The 18,183-nt window shown below is 44.3% G+C and overlaps 1 protein-coding gene across 2 annotated transcripts; it reads right to left on the reverse strand.

Moving 5' to 3' along the window:
* Positions 1-10,521: 10,521 nt before the first annotated feature.
* Hectd3 (HECT domain E3 ubiquitin protein ligase 3) lies at positions 10,522-18,118 on the reverse strand. 2 transcript variants are annotated; one of them, XM_005317962.5, is made up of 21 exons: positions 17,750-18,118; positions 17,412-17,572; positions 17,061-17,153; positions 16,847-16,982; positions 16,450-16,565; positions 16,251-16,364; positions 16,018-16,100; positions 15,313-15,478; positions 15,022-15,103; positions 14,258-14,440; positions 14,063-14,115; positions 13,874-13,938; positions 13,613-13,716; positions 13,221-13,340; positions 13,016-13,105; positions 12,577-12,783; positions 12,242-12,371; positions 12,069-12,143; positions 11,881-11,962; positions 11,674-11,745; positions 10,522-11,536 (listed from the first exon to the last, which is right to left on the reverse strand). In XM_005317962.5, exons 1-21 carry the CDS (start codon positions 18,116-18,118, stop codon positions 11,452-11,454), a joined length of 2,586 nt encoding a protein of 861 aa, XP_005318019.1. In that variant the 3' UTR covers positions 10,522-11,451. The 2 variants fall into 2 exon arrangements, 1 of the variants encoding a protein (XP_005318019.1); XR_002482813.3 differs by lacking the exon at positions 10,522-11,536 and having other exon boundaries at positions 11,689-11,745; positions 12,288-12,371.
* Positions 18,119-18,183: the final 65 nt, after the last annotated feature.

Genomic DNA, 18,183 nt, shown 5'->3' on the forward strand with positions numbered 1-18,183 from the left:
GCAGAGAAATATGACAGGGTTTTAAAAGATAACTCTGGTGGTTGTATTGACAGTAAATTCCCTGGAAGCAAGTAAGGAGACCACTTAAGGGGCTGCAATTGACTGAGAGACATCAAAGGCCTAAGTCTAGAAACTTCCACAATTGTAAGAAATAATAATAAGATAATTGTTGAGGTGGTTTGTTAAGCTACAGTAGATAACCTGAACAATGGCTGGTCTCTCCACAATTCCTGCAATTTGTCCTAATCTTTGGAAGTCTTCTTCTTCTTTTTTTTTTTTTTTCTTCTTATATGTCTCTGAAACCCTAAATTGCTTTAGTTTCCTGCCAGTTAGGAGGAATAGTCTGATTTCTGTAATAAAAATAAAGGCGACTGGGCTGGGGTCGTAGCTCAGTGGTAGAGCACTTGCCTAGCATGTGTGTGGCACTGGGTTCAATTCTCAGCACCACATATAAATAAAGTAAATAAAATAAAAATCCATCAACAACTAAAAAACTAGCTTTAAAAAAATAAAGGTGGGGTTGGGGTTGTGGCTCAGCGGTATAGTGCTTGCCTCCAACGTGCAAGACCCTGGGTTCAATCCTCAGCACTACATAAAAAATAAATAAATGAATGAAGATATTGTCTCCATCTACAACTAAAAAAAAAATTAGAAGAAAAGGAAACAGCTAGATGCTCTCTTCAACTGTGATATATTGTTTTGGTTGAAGAGTGAAAATCTGACCTCACACAGATACAGAGGTGGAAAAAAAAAGTTTTAATATTTAATAGCCTTTTTGTGTATGTATGCTACGCTACACCAAAACTTCATAAGTGGTAGTTTGTTAAATTTAGTTGCAAATAAAATCTGAAATTACACATAAATTAACAATCTGTATTCTGGTTACATTAAAATACCTGCACTTTGAATGGACATTTTACAAATGCACGGTTTACAACTTGGCATATTGATCATTTGTAAAATATTGGTTCCCTGAGTTACACAGATCTTACCAAAGATGACTCATTTACATGATATAAAAGAATCACATTTGGGCTGGGGTCATGGCTCAGTGGTGGAGTGCTTGCCTAGCATGTGTGGGGCACTGAGTTTGATTCTCAGCACCACACATAAAATCAACAATTGATTTTTAAATTTTTTTTTTTTAAAAAGAATCACATTTGTTAATATCACCATCAAGCTCACCAGAAAAGTTCTTAAACATTGAAAGCTGGAAAGCTTCTGATTCGAGAATCAATTTTCTAAAATTCTAATTTTCTCTTGAAAGTTCAGATATTAGCATTGGCAACAAACACTGTTAGTGGTTTTCCTTGAAATGACTAGCTCACTTTATTTTGATAAATTGTCAGCCATAGTGACAAATATGTCATTAATGTTGTATGAAAAAAGCAGCCATTAAAATCGCAACTCAGTCACACAAGAGCTTCTCCTGAAACTATCATATTTCTTTTGTATGCACAGAAGTATTAAATGCATGCTTCCCATTTCACCACAAAAATATTAAAAAGATATATATTCAAGGGCCAAGATTTAATAGAAATTATTTTATTTCTTCGAGAAAGACTCTCTTAAGTAAAACTGACTTTGCTTTATTGTTTTTTATTTTTATTACAAGTATGTGGCAGTGAATAATGCAATGATGTTGAGTCAGTTTGGGTGTCTCTCTTTGATTCATGGTAAATATAAAGAATCAGCAATTTTACCCACCACTGCTTTTGCACTGCCAATAAGATGTCAAAGGGACAAAAATGTTCCAGCATTATGATGAAAATATTTTTGACCCAGCACGTCCCCTGAAAGGACTTGGAGATCCCCAAGGGTTTGTGGAGGACACTTTAAGAACTGCTGTATTAGAGTTCTTTCTTCCTGGCTCCCACTGCTTCTAGTACTAACATTATGGCACTTACCATAAATAATTATTATCACCTTTTTCATGTTCGCTCTATCACACTGGAAATCTTTTGAGGATAAGGGCAGTATCTTTTTTGATCTACAGACCTAGCTCAGGAACTGGGATGTGCTAAGTCAATAATCTTGAATTAACTGAAATTTTCTCCTAAATTTTCCTTTAACCTCTCTTTTGATGGTGGGAAAACTGGGCTGAAAGCCCACACTGTCATCTCTTTTGAAGTCCTTCTAAATCAATTCCTATTATTATTCCTCATGACTAGCCTCATGCTCATTATTTATTATTCTTTAAGTTCACAGGAAGTACTTAATAAATGCTTATTACATACAGGCTGCTTCCTATAATATTTGTTTTCTGTTCACAGTGATTATTTCTCATTTTTTCCCCCAAGGGGTGGGAATTAGGTTAAGAAGGGTAAACTTGCTGGGCATAAAGGTTCACACTTGTAGTCCAACTAGTTGGGATGATGAGGCTGGCAAATTTGAGGTCAGCCTGGTTAACCCTCAGTAAGACTCAAAATTAAAAATAAAAAGGGCTGGGGATATAGCTCAGTCTTGTGCACCACTGGGTTCAATCCCTGGTACCCCTCCCACCAAAAAGAAGAGCAAACTCTCTGAACTGTGGGAGACAAAAGAAACCTTTCAAAAGTTGGGCCTTGGCTCACAACTATTCTTCCCACAGTCTGCTAAAGATCTCTTTGGGAATTTCTGGCCACATCATAATATTCATCTATTCCATTTGGCTGTGGACTTGTCAGTGGAGCTGGGAATTATTGTTTTTATAGTGCTGAGTGAAAGATAAAAATACAAAAAGAAAGAAATTACTTTGGCAGTCAATTGCAGGTCCTAAAATACTTGCATTTTATTTTTGTATATAAGTCCCACCAATGCCTAAACCAGTAATAATAAGTTAGAGAGCAAATGATGCTACATTGTTTGGTATAAAAAAGTTTGGAAATAATCTTCCTTCATTAGAACTTTAATATTTCTTTTAAGAATACAAAAGGATCATTGGTGGTTTTAAAGTTCAAGAATCTGACTATTCATGTTCTAATATCAATTTTTTAAATAAGTGATTTAATCAATTCAGTGATTTCCCCCCCACACACCTTTATTTAAAACAATAACTTGACATAATTAAACATTTGATGAAAAACAGAGTGTAAAAAAAATAACTTTTCAGATGGCTCATTTCCCTTGCTTTTAAAGTATAGTTTTGGAACCATGGTAGCTTTATTCATTAACAACTGTTTGTTCCTTGCCTAACTATCAGTGCCTGTTTGGAATTACTCCCTGCCTCCAGTCTCTTTTCCAAGGACAGTGCAGGCTCCTGGGATACATTTTTGAAGAAAAGAAAGATCCAGCCCTTATGGAGCTTATGTTCTTGCAGAGATAGGCAGGATAAATGTACTTTTTTTTTGCCTTTGAACCAAGGGCCTTGCACTTGGTACTGTACCACTGAGCTACATTCTAAGTCCTGGGCAGGATAAGTAATAAAGAAGATTAAGAAATAAATGAATAAACTGACAATATATTAAAAGGTGATAAATACTGTTTGTTGCCAAAGATCTGATTCTGGGGGTTCCCAATAAATCAGGTCTAGCCATTTACCCCCAAAACCAAGTGGAAAAATTGGGAAAAGCAGGAAAGGAACTTAAATTAATATGGCTGTATTGGGAAGGCAAAGTGAGATCAAGCTTATCAGCCCTCTCTTCAGGATGCTAACATGAGATTTAGGGTCTTTTTTTTTTTAATGAGTAGTTTTATTAAATCTTGCCCCCTTTGCTCCTTGAGTACAAAACTCTTTAACATTGTGTGTGATCACATGAGAAGTACGCATGAACATTTTTGGTGGGTGGATACTGAGGATCAATCCAGGGGCCATTAGCCACTGAGCCATATCCACAGCATTTTTAATTTTTTATGTTGAAACAGGGTCTCCCTAAGTTGCTTAGTGCCTCGATAAGTTGCTGAGGCTGGTCTTGAACTTGTGATCTTCCTGCCTCAGCCTCCCAAGTCACTGGGAGCATGAACACTTAGTTGCATGCCAATGTAAGATGGCTGTCTCAAGGGAAAGTATATGTTGTGATTTCTTGAGTTCCAAGTTGAACTAGCTCTTTTCTTCATGGAACACCCATTTGGGGGGTCATTAGGCTCAGGTTTTCAGTCTTTGAATCGTCATCTTCTGGCTGCTCTTCTTGTCCTTCTCTTCTTCATAACCATCTTCATCGCCCCCTAGGGGAGGAAAGTGGTCCCCTCCATAGGCATCAGATACCCATCCACCTTTCTCTTGGTGATGCTGCCCACAGCTTCCATTTCATCCTGACCTTGAAACTTGTGAAACTCGGGTTCTGAATCTTTTGTGTAAACCACCAGAGACTGAGCTTTAGGTTTAAACCGAGGAAGAATGGGGCAGGGGGCAAAAGGTATCCAGAATTAAACAGTCTTGGTCAAACTATGGTCTGGTTCATCGTTGTCTCAGTTTTGGTTCTGCAAGACAGCTCTGAAGAAGTCCTTACTGCTTGAGAAAGCAAATTCATTTGCTGCTCAGGATGTTTACCCACCAGATCTGTAGTCCTCAAAAGGAGAAATTTGGTTCCCATGAGACAATTGCTTTTGCTTAGGGAGCAACCTGCAAGCTTGCTATTGCAGGGAGGTGTCAGGCAATGACTGGGATCTTATGTAGGTGCGTAGTCTGGAATAGAACCTTATAAAAGCTGGCAGTTGAATGTCTCTGCAAATCTTGAAATACATTCCTCTTATCTTGATGTCTTTGGTCTCAAAAGGGGACCAGATAGGTTACGTAAAAATAGAGCTAATCAAACTTGTATACCAGTTTTTTGATAAATACTTCTTAAATTACTAACATGCTTAAGTGCAGTTAGCAAGAATCTGACCCAAGATTTAAGGCAAAGGGGACAAATACATAAAGAAGGCAAAAGTGCCAAATTTCTCGTTCTTTTAATTAATCATAAGGCAACAACAAATACAAATGAAGTGTCAGTACTTCTTGCAAAAGCAACTTCTAATTCACTATTATAGTACTTTGGGAATATGAAAATGATGAACATGAAGAAAACCATATTGACACTTGTAAGATTTTTGGAGTTTTATAGGTATTGTTGAAATTTGGAATTTGTGTTTCATTTAAATCTTTCTACAACTTTCTATTAAATAAACTTAGAAGGAAAGGAAACAGTTGACATCAATAAAAATGGTGAAGTATAGGTCTTCTGAAAACCTGTCCTCTATAAAAACAATAAGAATACTAGCAGGGACTGGGGTTGTGGCTCAGTGGTAGAGTGCTTACCTAGCATGCATGAGGCATTGGGTTTGATCTCCAGCACCACATAAAAAAACTAAATAAACAAAATAAAGGTATTGTGTCCGTCTACAGCTAAAAATATTTTAATTTAATTTTTATTTATTTATCTTTACATTTTTTATGGAAAAATACTCTCTTTTTAAAAAAATATTTATTTTTTAGTTATAGTTGGACACAATACCTTTATTTATTTATCTTTATGTGGTGCTGAGGATCTAACCCAAGGCCTCGCACATGCTAGGCGAGCGCTCTACTGCTGAGCCATAACCCCCGCCCTAAAAATATTTTTTAAAAAAGAATACTATCAAAGATTGCCAAAATCAATGTTTTTATAAAGATGCAATTTCTTTCTTTTCCTTTTTTTTTTTGAACTTAGGAGCTCTTTACTACTGAGCTACACCCCCAAATCCTTTTTATTTTTTACCCTGAGTCTGCGTCTCCCTAAATTGCTGAGTCTGGCTTTGAACTTTCGATCCTTCTGATTCTGCCTTCTAAATAGCTGGGATTACAGGCTTGTATGCTTTGGAATGTAGCTTTTTCAAAATCTGTTGATAATTGGTCACAGCAGATCTCTTATCCAGTTTATACCTTTATACACAGACAACAAAGAGTATAACGGTGTTGCTTCCTTGTCTCCTAGAGCTAACCCATGAAATATTTTTGAAAAATAATCAAAAAGAAAATTAGTCAACAGAAATGCAGCAAAGAAATGAAAAAATGATAATCCTAGAAGTGAAATTAAAAGGGAATGTAACGGGGTTGTAGAAGTTGATCATGGGGATGGATGTTGACTCTGCTGTCATGAGTCTATAGTCAGAGGAATTTAGTGAAGGAGGAATTTCACCAAGTGAAATTACATTATTTATAATACTGAGGAAAGAAGTTGTGATAAAAAGTATGTATTAGATGAAACAATGGCAGCAAAAACCTTCACATTAAAGAGATCCTCATGATTTTCCTGAGATTGAATATATAAAGCATAAAAAATGTTTTAGCAGATCCAGATTTAGGAGTATGACAACTCATTGAAGCTTGGAGATGCTGCTCCACATTACATTGTACAACAACAACAACAAAAAAGATGCAAGCACAGTTCTAGCTATTCCTTTTTTGGGCATGGGTGAGAGATACTAGGGGGATTGAACTGAAGTCCTTGAGCATGCTAAGCACTTGCTCTACCACTGAATTATAACACAGTGAGCTACATCCCAACCTATTTATTTTATTTTTTAGACGGTCTCACTAAGTTGCTCAGGCTGGCCTCAAATTTGCTGCAATCCTCCTGTCTCAGCCTCTGAGCTTGGATTAAAAGCACATGCCACATGTCCAGCAATTATTTATTTTTCTAATGCTTTAGTGTACTAACCTAAATCTAAGTACATTTAAACATTACTTCTTGTCTGTAGCCTGCACAGGCGACAGAAATGAGTTTCTCTTGGTAGAATGGGCTGGATGCAGAATAAAAGCTAAGAAAGAGAAAATGGCAAACAAACAAACAAACAAAAATAAAAACCACAAGACATGGAAAGTAATTTTAAAAAGGGTGGTGGTGGTGGGATGGGCTAGCCAGGCTAATTTTGGGACCAAGCTTCCACACTAAAAAGAGTCCCAAGTAAAAGCAAGATGGAGTCCCTACTTGCTTTATTTATATCAGGCACATCAAAGGTTTGCCATGGAATGTTCTTTGCCAAATAAGGCAGGAGGTGGGCTGTTCAGTTCCCAACAGGTTGCCCAACTCTGGAGCTACTAGAGCGGTCTTCCTCATAGAGACAGAGGTCACAAGCATTGGGTAATCCAGTGAGTCGGAGGAGACACAAAATAGTTCTCCATGCCACACCTAAATCTCCCTGGCTCCACCCTCAAGTAATTCACAAGTGGCTTCCCACAATTACTTTTACTTTTAAAAAAAATTTCCTTATAATTTACAATGAGAATTTTTAAGGTTTTGACAAAGATTTTTAAAGGTCACAGAACAAACATCTTCCCATAGATTATTAAGGTCTCTTTGCTTTTTTTCCACTTTTAGGGTCATTTGATACAGTCTGACACAACTGTACAAAACTAAGAATTCTTGTTTTTGCCTTTTTTTTTTTTTTTCCAGTGCTGGGGATCAAACTCAGGGGCTCAAGCACAAGTGCTGAAATATTGAGCTACATTCCCAGTCACAAGGAATTTTTTGAAATTATTTTTAGTTGTCAATGGATCTTTGTTTATTTATATGCAGTGCTAAGAATTGCACCCAGTGCCTCACATGTGCCAGGCAAGTCCTCTACCACTGAGTCACAACCCCAACCACCCAAGGAATTCTTACACATAAAAATTTAGCATATAAGAAATATTTGAGGGCTGGGATTGTGGCTCAGCGGTAGAGTGCTCATCTAGCACGTGCGAGGCCCTGGGTTTGATCCTCAGCACCACATAAAAATAAATAAATAAAGGTATTGTGTCCAACTACTTCTAAAAAATATTTTTTTTAAAAAAAGAAGTATTTGAGCTGGGCTTGTGGCTTAGTGGTAGAGTGCTTACCTAGCATGTGTGAGACACTGGGTTCGATTCTCACTACCACATATAAATAAATAAAATCCATTGATAACTAAAAAATTATTAAAAAAAGAAGTATTTAAAATTTATCATTTTAAATTAAAAGGAAAAGGGTAGTAATTTTAAAAAAGGAAGTTAAAAAACTGATTACAGATTTGAAAAAGATAAAACACAAAATATCTTCTATATAAGAATAAATTTCATTCAGGCGTAGTGGTGCACTTGGGAGGAGTACTGAGGCAGGAGAATGACAAGTTAGAGGCCAGCCTCAGCAATTTAGCAAGGCCCTCAGCAACTTAGTGAGAACCTCTCTCAAAATAAAAATAGGAAGGTCTGAGGTTCAGTAGTTAAACACCTCTGGGTTCAATCCCTAGGCCAAAAAAGAAAAAAAAAAGGAAGAACCCACAAAAAAATATTAGGCAATCCTATATGTACTCTTGCTGGGAAAGGATTTTAAGAATTCTGTAGGGCTGAGGCTGTGGCTCAGTGGTAGAGCGCTTGCCTCGCACATGTGAGACCCTAGGTTAGATCCTCAGCACCACATAAAAATAAACAAAGATATTGTGCCAATGTATAACTAAACAAATATAAAAAGAGAATTCTGTAATAGTAATTAACATTAATTATTATGTGCAGGTACCCTTTCAAAGATTTTCCCTGAATTAGTTTGTAACAACAAACCTGTGAAAAAGGCACTATTATTGTCATTTTTGTGTGTGGTGCTGGTAATTGAACCCATGACCTTGTACATGTGAGGCAAGCACTCTACCAACTGAGCTATATCCCTAGCCCACTACAATTGTCTTGTATTTTAAAAAGGTGGGATCTGAGGCCTGTGGTCAACAGCTAGTGTGAGGTAAAGCCAGGATATGAATAGAGGAAAGCAGACTCCAAATAATCTTGTCTCTTTTTTAATTCAAAGAATGTTCTCGTAAGTAGTTTCTTTTATTGCTTCCCTTGGTATATACCTAATATATAGGTTTTTTTTTTTTCATAAAGACAAAATTTCAGCAATTTTTGAGGCTGAGGCAGGAGGATTGCAAGTTCAAGGCCAGCCTCAGCAATTAAGCAAGGCCCTAAGCAATTTAATGAGACATTGTCTCAAAATAAAAAATAAAAAGCACTGGGGATGTGGCTCAGTGGTTAAGTGCTTCTGGTTTCAGTCCCAACAAAACCAAAACAAACAAAAGTTTTCAGCTTTGGGACTGGCAGACTACCATCCAAATCCTAGCTTCATCACTTACTACTTCTCCCCGGGGGGCTACTTAATTTCCCTTTGTTCGAGTTTTGTCATCTGGAAAAGATTATAGTAATCCTAGTAACTTCATAGAGTTGTTGAGGAGATTAAAGTAGTTGACATGATAACATATGTATAGCACTTAGCACAGTGCTTTGCACTAAGAGTGACTACCAAACTTTTAATACTATGCAAAAATTGTTACAAATATAAGAAAAATATAACAAAATCAATAAATACTCAAATTAACTATCTTACTGTGTTCTCTAACAGTACTGGTATCTTCACTTGCTCTTTGTAGCTCTTACCCAAGTGTTACTAAATGCTGTTTACATGATTCTTTGTTGAATGTATCTATCAATCAATAAGTGTTTAAATTCATAAAGGTAAAAATAATCATTACTTGAGTTACCTGTTTATTCATTGCATCTACTGTGGTGCCCAACATCAGTGCTCCATGCAGGTTTGTGGGAGGAATGAATGAATGAATGATTAAATGAAAAACAGACTACAAAATAGTGTGACTAAAAGAGGGACCAAGGACACATGGCTAGTACCAGGTACAGAAATGGACTACCCTTACCTCAAACCTGGCATGAGCCTGCAGACCAGGCCCTTCCCAGAGGGTAGAGAAGGTGAAGAGGCAGAGCTTACTTTTAGGAGCAGAACTGGATGGGAGTGGTGGCCTCTCAGGTTCCTGCCTCTTTAGCTCCCTGGGGGAAGGTGTGTGTGTGTGGACATGTCTTTTCCTGTAAACCATCCAAAGCACAGGGATAGGGGAGGGGCAGAATGGGGCCTGTTCCGGAGGCTAAACCGGTGTTAGGCTCAGGCCTTATTCTAGCACACTGTGTGGAGTGGTGTTCGTGCCACAGCGTGGGGGAGAAATTTCTTAGCCCAAGAAGTGTTAGAGTGAGCCCTAGAGGACAATGTGGGAAAGAGGTGAGAGAACAGGACTCTTCTCTGGGAAAACTGCCTCCTCGCAGTCTCACAATGTACTATCTCAGATCACTGGGTCCCAGGGATGGTGCTTGAGGGTTGTGACTGCCGGCCCCGCCCCCCCCCCCCCTGGAATGCTGTGCCCACACTGGATCTCTGCACCTTAGTGCATACAGGAGGCAGGTGGGAGTTGGCAGTGATGATGCTACTTTCATGTTTGTAAAAATCCTCAACTGGCTGGTTTGTCAGTCATCCCAAGGATTTGTTCTTTGATGTGACATTCTTCTCCCTACTTGATTCCAGAAGTGGACTTCCAAATCACTACAACTATCTTAGAAGATGCCAGGCCAGCAGTGTCACCCAACACACTCCTGGGCCCTTATTTCCCTACCCCATCCATTCCAGATGTAATGTCTGTCACCAAGAAGCCCTATCACTCCAACTAGGCATATATCTCCTTGGCTACCAGTAGGGGATTACCTGAGGAAGGCTTTTCCAGGACATAGCAATCCTCCAGGTACTCCATGAGTCTAGCACACAGCCCAATAAACAGACTTTGAGCTCCAAGAACACATTTGAAGAAATGAATTCATATGTTTATTCTATTTTCCCCATGTGCAAGCCCTTCTTTTGAAGGAGTATCATGGAGGCCCTCAAGGGAGGGAGGGCTAGACAGGGGCGTGCATAGCTCTAGGAGCAAGTTTAAAGTCTAGACTTCATTTTAGAGTAGGGTAAAGGGGTACTATTGAAGATTTTGGAGAGGACATAACTGGTCTTTAACCTGTGCAAAATCTTGGGGGTAAAATAGCAGATGGGGACTCAGGCTGGAGGTGATACAGAAGTGATGAATATGAGGCGGTGGTCAAGATTTAATGCTGCTGAGTGGATGGAGGTTCTGAGCCAGGAAAGGCAGTGGCACTTTTGTCAGTTGAGACTGGGTTGGAGCAAGGACAAATCTCACACTTCTGGTATGGAGGGTGAGGAGGAAAAGACCAGTATGTGAGGGAGAAGATGATCAGCCTGGCTTTACTTTTGGGGTAGGTGACCAAAGAAGATGACTATTATTTTCTATCCATCCTTGGTTCTTTGCCTGGGGAGGGGCATACACCATCCTCCAAAGGTTTTAAAAAATTGAGCCTTGGCTGAAACCAGAAAAGGAAAAAAAATTAGGTGGAATCGAAAATGGAAGCAAAATCCATGGGGTGGGGAGCTGGGTGGCCCCCTTCAAGTAGCTCAGGCCTGGCAGCTTGTGCTGGGCTTGTGGAAGAGTCCCTCTCACAGAGGCTGAGTACCTCAGGAAGCAAGCCCCAGCACAGTAGGGCTTGTGTTTCTGCAGGGGTGGACCTCCAGTGTCAAGTCATCGCCCCTGCTCCAACTCCACACATGAGCAGGGCTCACTGAAGATTTCCAGAACATGGCAGCTCTCACCAGGAGCATGGACCCAGATTGGGCAGGGAAGGTGTGCTCTCCTAGGTGAGGGCAATAGGGCCTGAGCAGGGATGCCTCACTCCTCCCAGGGGCTCATGTCAGTGTCGATGGCCACACAGTTGTAGGCGGCATAGCGGAGCTTCTCCTCGCATACTTTGGCGCTGTGGGGGTGAGGCAAGGCTCAGTCAGGCCCCTCCACCACTCCCAAGGGCAAGTGGGCTTCAGTTTGTGCATTTTACTGCCAGAAGTCCTCCCACACCAAGGATGCCACCCCAGGCTGGAGCCTAGGAAAACCCACCTGACATAGTGTGGTAGGAAGAGGGTGCTGGAGCAGGTGGAAGACTCAGGCAGCGCATCTGTGGTCTCATATCTGGGGGTGTTGAGGGACCACAGATTAGGAGATTTGTAGGGGCATGTGAGTGTGTGTGTGTGTGTGTGTGTGTGTGTGTGTGTGTGTGTGTGTAGGGTGGGCACCTCCGGCTCTCTCTGCTGTACTTGCACTCACCCCAGCTTGTCTGGGTAGATGTAGATCCGTGCTGGCAGGCGGCTGCGGCCTGTCACAAAACGCAGGAAGCGGCTCCGGTCCTCTGGTGGAGGAGAAGGAAATGAGGGAGATTCTACAGCTTCTACCCTGATTCTGAATCCCATAAGGAGAGTCCCAGTGCAAGCATCACTCTGCCCTCCTCCACTGACCATTGGTGAAATTGTTCAGCGCCTCCCAAAAATACTGCACCCGCGTGTCAGATGGCTCGAAGTCCTCAAATCGAGCTGGAGGGGATAATGTCAGAATTCATTCTTAGGTTTCACCCTGTCCAGTCCTTAAGCTCCATCCCCTGAGCTTTACTGCTCCAGCATCTAGAACTCACTGAGCTTGCGTAGAGCATCCACAGTGACCTCTGGGTCCCCACACACCTTCTTCTCCAACTCTTGCCAGGTCAACAAGTCCAACACAGCCTGCGGCACCACCTTCAGCAGACCTGCCTGCATGGCCGCCACCTGGGGAGGAGAGAAAGGCCTAGCTGGGAGAGAAGGCACAATTCTTAGCTTCCTTTGGGGGCATCTCTTTACCCCTCTGATCAGTAAGAATGTGGGGCAGAATTATGGTGGGGGCCAAAGTTCTTAGGATTGGTCTTAGTGGCCTATCAGGAAGGGTTTTGGGTATTTGAGGCTGGGGCTAAGAGTAGTTGTGCCTGGCTGCTACCTGCTCCTTGCTCTCCTCTAGCCGTGCCTTCTGCACCAGTTGGATGAAACGACAACGATCCTCGTATCCCACTATGATGCCTGTGCCCCCAGGGATCAGTTCTACCACCTGTTGGTCACTCAGGACGGTGGTAAATGTTAGCTCCTTCCCAAACTTGAACTCAAATGTCTCCTTGTCCATTCCCTCCATCACTTCCAGGAGCTTCACCTGGGAGTTGGGGAGAAGCAGAGAGATCAGTATTTCATTAGGGAGGCAGTCTCTGTTCTTTCTTTAAGATGCTCACAGGGAAGTAGAGAGGTGGCAAGGCAATCCCCAAACAGGCAATTGGGAGTGAGGGGGCTAGTACAAGGCTGTGGAAGCCTGGAGATAATGCCTAACCAGCCTTGAAAGCCGAGCAAGACATCCTGCAGGAAATGGCATTGGTCTAGTCCCTACTCACCAGCACTGAGTCCACAGCTGGGAAGTCCTTGCTCCAGCTCACCTCCTCACCAGAGAGCTGCTTCCACACAAAACCAGGCAGAGCCAGGACCTGTGTAACAAACACTCACTATAGTTTGTCTTTCACCTTGAGCTGCACAGGTTTGTTGGCTCTTCCTTCCAGGGACCTAGGCTGATCTGATAGTGCTGTGGATCAGGCTACTCACCAGGAACTCCTTACCCCGAAGGGCAGCCCCCATCAGTTGTCCGATCCACTCATACTTGGCAAAATCTCGGCAGGAAGGATTGGGTACATACATGTCCCGGGCCTCACCAGTGCCATTGCCCTGTCCCAGAGATAGAGCTGTCAGTATGGCAGGCAATGGAGCCCACTTTATTGTCCTAAACACCTCAAAGAGTTCTCCCAAAATCTCATTGGGATCCCTGTATGACCCTTCTGAATGTACAAAAGCTTCTGCTTTCCCTGTCTGCCCAAAGGCGTTCCTGGATAGCTCAGTCCCTCTTCTATGCTCTCTAGCTCATTCTGGCACCTGAGAGGTTTGCAGAGATGGAATAGTAGAAACCTGGGGGAGTGGAGGTTATGGGGGTGGGAGATTACCTGGTTGGCTGTGCGCACAAAGAAGGGCAGAGGCACAGGGGTGTCAGCAGAGCTAGGGCACAGCTCTTCTGACATATCTGCCAGGCTGTCTCGGAAACCACCCCCTGAAATGACAGATGTTCTCAGCAGGCACAAGAGCCCAGTCCTTAGAATGTGTTTATACGCAGGCTTCCTATCTTCATTAGCTGGTGACCACAGAAGCCTCTAAAACTCTAATAAGGCAACAAACCGGACCCCTGTCTTCCTTTTGCAAGGCCTTACCTTGGTCAATGATGCCTTCAGCAATGAATTTACACTCCCACCACTGGTCATAGCGCATGGGCCATCTATAAGTAGGGGTAGGTCTCTATTATACTGGGTTAGGATTCAGAGCTACAGAGTGGTGATGGTAAGGGGTGTCAGGAACAGTGTGCAGGTTCCCTGACCAAGTCCCTTACCCTCATGCCATACCTGTAGTCCAGAGGCTTTTCATACTTGTCAGAGGGTTTGAGGCCTTCATAAACCTGGGGGCAGGGAAAGGGGAGGGAGTTGTCTGTGTCAAGGCCTGGTTCTTTCTTGCCCAAAGACTTTGCTCAGGCCCCTCTAGGCTTGGGCCCATAGGCCTTTTACTGAACTTCCCTCAGTCTAACCCTAGGTGGTCCAGACCTGGGTAAAGACTGCATTCTTGCAGGCAGGGTCCCGAGAGGGGCAGGCACGATGTTCCATGGCAAGGCGACGGTTAATGTATAGGCGTGGCATGAAGCTGGGCTTGCTGCTCTCTGAGTCACGCAAGCACTGGGCCACCAGGCTGGGTCGCTGGCGTGACAGCAGTAGGAACTGCTTCACTTGCTGAAGAGGAGAGGTGGCCAGAACAGGATCAATGGACAGTTAGCTTCTCTCCAGGCTCTGGAAACTTCCTCTATCCCTGGTCTCAATTTCACCATTCCATTCCATTCCAAGCCCAGTCCATTCCCTGTCCTTGCCTCCAGGGGGAGCTTTCTAAAACAAAAAATCTGACATTGTCTTTACCTTAATTAAAACTTTTCCAATGACTCCATAAACTGGGACAAAGTCCCTGCTTCATAGCCTGGCCCTCAGAGCCCTCACCTGCTAGGTCCTGCTTCCTGCCCAGCCCCTACCAGCCTTATCCCCACGTCATCCTCACACCTACCTGCATACTTTTCTTGAGTCATATGGAGCTGCTGGTAGCTAGTGCACAAATTTCACACAAGTTGCCCTGCCCCTGCTGTCACCTCTTCTCCCCAGCCCATGTGCATTCTGTATGCTCATCTGGGAAAATCCCCCCAAACACTAAATTTTGATCTTTTGTGTCTGCCTTTCTTCTTGGTTCCCTACAGTAGGTCTTAGGAACTCTGTTGAAGAATGAAATCTATAAGAGCAGGAAAGGAGAGCCCACTGACCAAACTCACCTTAATCTCACTGAAGGTGCCCAGTGTGTGGTCCCATGCAGGCACCAGGTGGTGCAGGACACTATCTAGGATCTTGATGAATCTGCGATGGTGGATAAAGATAATGACAGCTAAAGAGAGTTTGGCATAGATGTAAGACTCCCCAACTCTCCACACATTGGGACTGAAGGTAGGGTCAGGAGCTGCTCTGACTTTTAGAGCAGAACAGCTTACACTGAGGCCTGATCCACACAGACACACAAAGCTGAAGGAAGGGGGAAGGGAATGGCCTGCAGGCCCAGGACCAGTCACCTCTGCAGGAGGACAGCTCTACGGTACAGTACTTCTGGATCAGTGCCTTCTAGGCGTGGATATCGCACCAGACTGGCTGGCTGGAAGAGGTCTGCATTCAACCCTAGTTCCCGCTGTCTTGATGACTTGATCTTGACCCCTCGAAGACGAACATCGATGCCATCATCTGGGCAAGGGATCAGAGTGAGGTCATTTACTGAACTTGCTGCCTTCTTGGCCCTGAGATCAGGGAATGGCTCCTTTAATGCTCAGCCTTTTGTCATCCTATGACTTGGAACCTTAGGAATCCTATTCTATCACCTGGTTCTTCGCTACACCTCTATAATGCTGGCATGCTTGAATGTCTCAACTTCTCTTCTAGGTGAGTCCAACCACTCCTATGGTTTTAAGGCTATAGGTTTATATGACACCTCTCAATTGGCTCTGGCCCCACACCTTCAAATCCTGGAGTTAGTCCAGCCATCATCTCATCCCTCTTTATCTTCCAGGCCCATCCCTTTCTCTCCACACTGTCAGCTTGCCCACATCTACACCCAGGGGCTTCTTTTCCTTTTTTTTTTTTTTTTACACATTAAAAAAAATTGGTGCATTATAATTATACATAAGAGTGGGATTTGTAACATATTTGTACATATACATGATATAATGATATAATTTGGTCAATATTGTTCCCCAGTCCCTTTCTCTTACAGTCTTTAGACTCACCTCGGCACTCCACAATGCGGATCTCGATGATTGGCAAGTGGACTGTCATGTCCTCCAAGACGCAGACATCCCCAATTAGGGTCCTGAGGAGATGGGTGTGAGGCACTTCAGACAGTCCATGCCTCAGGCCTTTAGGGATTGCTGGGATCCCACCCAAGTTTAAGCATCCAAGCTGGACCAGGTCCCATTGCTAAGATCACATCCCACCTCCTACCCCAGGCCGGCCTGCTCACTCGTCAATGCTCACGTCACTCAACTTCTTCAGGTTGTCCCCTTCGCCCCCATAGACTACCACTCGCTTAGGCATAAAGTTGTCATCTGTGGTATCCACTGTGAGTAGCAGCTTCCTATAGGGTCAGAGTGTGCACTGAGTCTCTATGCACCCACAGGCACATGAGTCACCCAACCCAGGTCTGTTCAGAGCCTACTCACTTGACAATGGTGCCCTTCTTCATAGTAAGCCGTACCCAGTGCTGGCACTGGGACCCATCACTCTCCCAGTAAGTATCTGCATTGCTGTCCGTCAGGCAGGACACATTGAATTCCTCCTAAGGAGAGACAGAGTGGTGGGGTCAGCTGTTACCCTCACTTCTGCTTTGGGACAGGGAGCAGAAGACAGAAAGCGTAATGAAGATGGGCTAAAAGGGCAACTGATATGGGGTAAAGGTGTGATTAGGGTAAGGTAGGAGGGAGTCTAGGGGTTCCTATAGGACTTCCAAGATGGGGAGCTGGACTGAGTGTGGCCCTGGTTTGGAGGTGGGAAATCTGGATCTAACCTTGAGGGATGTGACTATATTTTGCCTCAAGAGGGAGGAGTCCCAGCACCCACCGTGTAGGAGGACACGTCTATGCTCTCCACATACTGCTTCACGCTACCCAGGTTCTCATCCTCCTTGCCCAGGTGGTCATACAAGAAGTGGATCAGGTCCTCGTCGCACTCGTAGGTCCATGTTGGGGGCACATAGCTAAGCAACCCCAAGCCCCTAATTAGGCTGGGCCCAGACTTGGAGCTCCCTCCTCCCCATCTGGTACAGCTCACTCACAGTAGCCTTTGTACAGCTTCAGTGTATGCCTCAGCTGGTTGAGGCCTTGATCCCAGGCGATGTGAGTATGTCAGGTCCACCACCTGTTCCCATCTGTGGGTACACAGTTGAGGGTGGGTGGGTGGAAAGGCATAAGTGGACAGCAGGATATCACCAGCAGGATCTGGAACCTTCTCCAGAGCTCTAGCTCCTTGCCTCCATAAGCTCTATGCCAACTCCCTCAGGTCCTGTTCCTTTCTGCTCTTAATGCTACCTCCATTTCAAAATCCTCCCCCGCTAATCCCCACACCTGGTCCCAGTCCCTCATTGCCCGATATCCGATAGCAAGCCCTGCCCCTTCAAGTGCAGGACCTGAGCACTGGTCGGTAGTCCACGCCAAAGAGCTGCTGCTGCCGCTGGAGGTGGTCAGGAGTGTCGATGGGTACAAGGCGGGCCCCGCCCTCCGCTGGGCGGCATACCAGCAGCCAGCCTTCGTCCAGTCCGCAGTCACCCAGGTGTTCCGCCAGCTGCTCCTGCAGGGACCGCCAGATGGGGACAGCCTTCAGGGAACTGCTCAGCTGCTCGCCCTGCCCAGCCCAGGGTAAAGGGCGCTGAATACAGTGCCAGCTCAATATAGGGCAGGAAAGGGGAACGGAGTCGTTTCTGGACGCGGAGATCTTTTGAGGAGCCTCGGGTAGGCCAGAGCTTACCTTGGTCAGTTTTACCCAGAGACCATGGCCGTTGCATAGCTCCTCGCCCGTGGTGCGCACGCAGGCGCCGCGCCGAAGTTCGATGCTGTCACGGGCTGCGCGAAGGGGCCCAGAGGCGGTTCCAGGGGCTGGGCCCGAGGCACCCACACGCAGCCCTAGGCCCTCTGCCTCCCACACCGGCAGCATCACGCGCGACGGTCCTGCCGGGTCCTTGTAAAGCTTGTACAGCACCTCTCGCGGCACGAAAGCCAGCGCTGCCGGCAGCGGTCGCCCAGCGCGGAGGCTCCGTGCTGCCTCCGCCAAGAAGCGCACGCGACCCAGCAGCTGCCTTGGGGACTCTAGCGCCGCGCCCGGGCCAGGGCCTGCCATGGCGAACTAGCTGAGGGACACTAGGAGTAATTCTGCCCTGGGAGCACCAGCCGCGACCACAGCAG

Source organism: Ictidomys tridecemlineatus, chromosome 11 (assembly GCF_052094955.1).
Source record: "Ictidomys tridecemlineatus isolate mIctTri1 chromosome 11, mIctTri1.hap1, whole genome shotgun sequence".
Lineage (NCBI taxonomy): Eukaryota > Metazoa > Chordata > Mammalia > Rodentia > Sciuridae > Ictidomys > Ictidomys tridecemlineatus.